This window comes from Cannabis sativa, chromosome 2 (assembly GCF_029168945.1).
Source record: "Cannabis sativa cultivar Pink pepper isolate KNU-18-1 chromosome 2, ASM2916894v1, whole genome shotgun sequence".
Classification (NCBI taxonomy): Eukaryota; Viridiplantae; Streptophyta; class Magnoliopsida; order Rosales; family Cannabaceae; genus Cannabis; species Cannabis sativa.
Genome location: NC_083602.1, coordinates 59,564,100 through 59,569,463, shown reverse-complemented (window position 1 = coordinate 59,569,463; position 5,364 = coordinate 59,564,100). Strand labels below are relative to the sequence as shown.

General features: G+C 31.5%; 1 protein-coding gene across 1 annotated transcript; it reads right to left on the bottom strand.

Moving 5' to 3' along the window:
* Positions 1-2,475: 2,475 nt before the first annotated feature.
* On the bottom strand, positions 2,476-4,738 carry LOC133034407 (uncharacterized). Its single transcript, XM_061109488.1, has 6 exons — positions 4,573-4,738; positions 3,828-4,199; positions 3,511-3,694; positions 3,263-3,447; positions 3,087-3,161; positions 2,476-2,645 (listed from the first exon to the last, which is right to left on the bottom strand). Exons 1-6 carry the CDS (start codon positions 4,736-4,738, stop codon positions 2,476-2,478), a joined length of 1,152 nt encoding a protein of 383 aa, XP_060965471.1.
* Between the last annotated feature and the right edge of the window lie 626 nt (positions 4,739-5,364).

Here is a 5,364-nt window from a genome sequence, read left to right as displayed (position 1 = left end):
AGGTGCTAGTTGAGTGCCTTATGCTCAATATGTGCTTCCAATGAGTCCAATATCTCTTCTATTTTTTTTAAAAAGACAAAATTAATAAAATACTTTTCTAATTTATATGTTGTACATGCTATTCCATAATAAATAGTTTAAACCTTCAAAACTCAACATAATCAATGGCTAATAAAATATCACTATCTTATGGGGACAAATGAAGTGTTTCTATTGTAGAATTTTCCCAAAATATTAATGCCTACATGATTTCTTTTGCATATTAAAGTACCATTGTTGTTGAGTATTCTTTTTTAAAATTAACATTTTATAATCAAATATTTTTTTTTTTTACATTTTTACAAAATATATATATATATTTTTTCAATTTTATGGTTTTAAAATTTTTTAATTAAAATTTTATGGTGTCCTAAAAAAAAATTAAGAAACCACATAAAAGTAATAGGAAAACATCATTATAACAACAAAAAACAAAACAAAACAAAACAACAAAAAAATAACAAGGGTACAACACAAAAATAATATGAAAACATCAACGGTCTGTATTTTGTACTTAATCTTGTTTTATTGAGATTGATTATGTGTTATTTTTATGTCTTTTTAATGTTGTCGATACAATTTATTGAGGTCCAATTAATTTGTTAATTTATGTAATGTTGTCTTCGAGTTGTTTGGTAGTTGCGATTAAGTTGTTTAACCAAAATAAAAATTAGTTTATTTTTATTTTTAATAGGTACATATTTTTGAGTTGATATATGAATATTTTGTAGTTGTGTGTGTATTTTTAGACTATTTGGGCTCGTTTGGTACGCCGTATAAGGGTCGTATTGTATTAAATAATAAATAACACTATGTTTGGATAAAGCAATGTATTGTATTAATTATTACGACCAAATTTTTTAATACAATTTATGTTATATTATTTAATACATAACAAATGGTCCGTAGTAGCTTGTATTATAATATTTACAAAGGATTCGGGGTCAACACCAATCTCCAATCCAGACCTGGGACCCAGACCCGGACCTTGGCCCCGGCCCCGGACCATGACACCGACCCGGGACCCGAACCCAGACCCGGACCCGGTCCCGGACTCGACCCGGACCTCGACCCCGATCCGATCCCAGACCCCAGACCCTGGACCCCGACCCCGACCTGAACCCCGGACCCCAATCCGACTCGAACCCCAACCCCAATCCCGACCCTGACCTCAACCCGTACCCAGACCTGAACCCGGAATCCGACCCGAACCCGAACCCGGATCCAAACCTGGACCTTGACCTGACCCAGGACCAAGACCCGAACCCAGAATCGGGACCGGGACTCGGATTAAATAATACTAATACAATACAATACAATACAATACAATATATTAATACAAGTCAATACCAAACATAGTATTGTATTAAATAATACTAATACAATACAATACAATACAACATAATCCAACACAATACAATACAATCCAACACAATACGACGTACCAAACGAGCTCTTTATGTGTTATTTTTTTTTTTGAGTTCACACAATATGTTGAAGGTTAGTTAATTTTTAAATTAGAGTGGGATTGTTATTTTATTTATTAATTTTTCATAAATTATTAATATCCCATTATATTTTTGATTAACTTTTAGTTGAAGTATAGATGATTTTTATATTTTTTTTAACAAATAGTATAAATTGTATATATAATCATATAATAATTAATATTTTTTCTTTATATTTTAAATTGAAGTTATTTATACATAATTCATTAAAAAAATTATTTATACATAACCATTCAACAAAATAAATTATCAAAATAATAATAATAATAATACACTATAAAAATAATTGCCATATAATTAACTAAATAAATTAAATCGAATATAATATTATATTTTATATTTTATAAAAAATATGGCATTTTTACAAAAGTAAAGTCTTGATTTCATTTTCATGGGTACATATATCGAAATTATTTTTGTGTTGTTATACAATTATTTGTTGGTTGTTAATTAGTTGTGTGTGTTGTGTGATGTTTTTTTTAAAGTTGTCGACTGTATTTTGTTGATGTCCAATTATTTTGCATATTTAATTAGTGATATTGTGTAGTTATATTTTTGTTACCAAACAAAGTTAAAAGTCAATTTTTGTATATATATTTGAGTTTTTTTTGTATAGTTATTTGTAATGTTTTGAAAGGTGGAAACGGGTTCTGAGGCGTTTTGCTAAAGTACCGCGAGGCGTAAACCTCGACAATAAGAATAACAATATTCATAAAAAGGATATATATCATAAAATTCATAACCAAAAACACATAATTTCATAATAAAGTCCTAAAATTACTAACTATAAGTCATAAAATATAACTAAAGGCATGAAAGGTGCAAAACTAAAATATTCTAATTAATAGAGAAATGATAAATTTAAAGTCTAAAGTTTCAAACTAAAGATTAAAAGACATATTCCAAGTTCCAAGTTCCATATTAAAACTCATATCTCGAAGAAGTTATCATGATCATGGTCATTGGCATCATTTTCATCTGAAGAGTAAAATTGCATAGCTCGACCATCATCTCCATCATCACTCTCATCATCTTCTTCTTCTTCTTCAAAATCATTCTCCTCAAAACTCACATCCACTTGGCTATTTTTTCCTTTCCCTACACCACAAGTAATATGTAAATGATAAATTTATAAAATGCCAAGTCTATTTATAATGTAAATATGGAATGTAGATGCAAATATGCAATGAGTTCTAAAAGTAACCTTTCTTTGGTGGTGGCGGTGCTTGATTTCTTTTCCTCTTCCTTGGTGCTATAGAACTTCACCCCTCATCCTCATCCTCAATCTCAGTTACTATGTTATAATTATCTTCTTCATCATTTTGGTTGGGGTTGGCTATCCACTCATCATTTGAAGGCACATTTTCAATGATCAAAGGATCATCTTCATCTCTTCGTGATTATTTCTTAAAAAATTTGGGTCTCAATTTTTTGTAGTACATAATGTACACCAAACTATTCATCTTAGATGTGCTTAGACGATTTTTTTTCTTTGTGTGCACTTGATTGAACGTGCTCCAATTACATTTACAAGCTAACAAGTAAGACCAAGAACTTTCATTGCAAATAATCTTAGTTCTGGAACTTTATCTCCAAAACTCTCCCACCAATCGACTATCATTAGAAATAAAATAATAATAATAAAAATTAGTTAAACTTAATAATTCATTTTATATAAAAAATTAATCTAAGGAAAAATAAGGTAAAGATAGTACTCACCAGGTGGTCGTGTTGTGTATGATGCCAAAGATGATCTAACGCCAAATAATCCTTGCTGTATTTATACTCATCAAGTTGGGCATCGACCTTCATATAAATTTTTTCATCCTTAATGAGTCTATCCATGCACTTATACAAACCAATTTTAATCTCTGGATGCTCAGAAACATTAGGACTCCATCTAAATCGAGGATTCAAATAGTATCCAGCTGCATGCAAGTCTTGGTGCAATTGAAACTCCTACTTTTGATCGATGATATCCCAAATCTCCTTATAGGAAGATAAGTCTCCATCTAGGTTCTTGGCTATGTTTTTCTTTGCCTCATCTATAGCACCATAAATGAATCCCATTGTTGGGGTCTCACCATCAACTAATCTTAATGCATGGACAAGGGGCTTTGTGGTTTTAATTGAATAAACCATGCACACTGTGCCAAAATACATCACTCATCACAATTTTTTTCACAACTTTTCTTTCATCTTTTTTTTTTGTAGATTTACATTTTGACCATTCTTTTGAAACGATCATCATTTGGAGTGGTTGCTTCAATTGATACATACTTTCTAAAGTCAGGAAAGCGGTAGCGAATTGTGTGACAGCTGGTCGAAGAAGATCTTTCTTTGTATATTTTCTTGCTAAATTTAGCACCAATTGATGGTTGTGGATAAAATTGTTAACTTTCTTTGCTTTGATCAAAGAATTTTTATGTTGGGGCAATTCTCCAATGTTCTCAAGCATCAAATCGATACAATGAGCAGCACATATCCAATACAAACTTTTTCTCTTCTCCGTTAACAAATTTCCAGCTGCCTTGTATGCACTTGCATTATCAATGACCATCTGAACACTAATATCTTCTCCAATTTCTTCAATAACACTATCAAGTAATTCAAACAAATTTTTGGCATCTTTAACACAATTTGATGCATCAACTGTTTTTTTAAAAAATAGTCCCACGGGAATTATTAACAAGAAAATTGATGAGGATTCTTTTTCTCATATCAGACCAACCAGTTAATAATAATAAAATCCATGTTTGTTTCCATGTTGCTTTTATGTCATTCACAATTTGTTTTGTTATCTTCTCTTCCTCTTTAAAAATCCAAGTTCTCATCTCATGCATTGAAGGAACTTTCAATCCCCGACAATAATTTCCAACTGATCACAACAAGTTAAAATATGATGGGCTTCGTGCAAAATTAAATGGGATCCCATTCTCAAAAAAGAATCTCCCAATGTCCATACAAACTTGATCTCAAAGTTCTTTAGCACTAACATCAATTATTTTTTGGTTGGTCACTTTACCATCTCCTTCATTATCATCTCCCACTCCTACATTCACCATAAATCGATCTATAGGTCCCCTAAGTCCTTTAGAATTATCACCAAGGTAAGAATTCTTGCCCTCCTCTAATGGAATGTGATTGATAGTACTTCTACCACTACCAAAGTAAGATCCACAATCTACCATCTCCTTAAATCTCCTCTGTGCACTTAATTTAGACTCATCACAATCATTCAAATATGCAATTATCTCATCCTTCACTTCTTGAGGTACTTTAGGACAAAGTAAACTATTTTTGTGTGTCCCTCCATCTTGATCTTTTACCCTCCCCACACCTCATGTAATCACTTTATTACAAAAGTTACACTTAAAGTATTGTATTCTTTTTTTCGCAGTGGTTTCTAATTCAACTTCTACACTATATTTCCAAGCTGGATCCCTTCGTGAGCCACTTTTATCACTTCTGCCAGTCATCTTATATATCCAATTTGGATGCTAAAAATTTCAGCAAACACCAAGTAGGCAGCCACAACAACTAAACAAAAATAAAAATAAAAAATAATAAAAAAGCATTACATTATACAAAGTACGCACAACAAAAAATATGATAAGAAAATATATATCATAAGTAAACGAACAAAATATTTACCTCCAAAACGGACTGCCTTGAGGAGAAGAGAGAAGATGAAAAGGAGAGATTTTTGTGTTGCTTGCTGCTGTTGTGTGAAGAGAGGAGAGCCTTATGTTGGTGTTGTGTTGTTGTTGTGTGCATGAAGAGAAGGGGAGAGAGGAGAGCCTTATGTTGGTGTTGT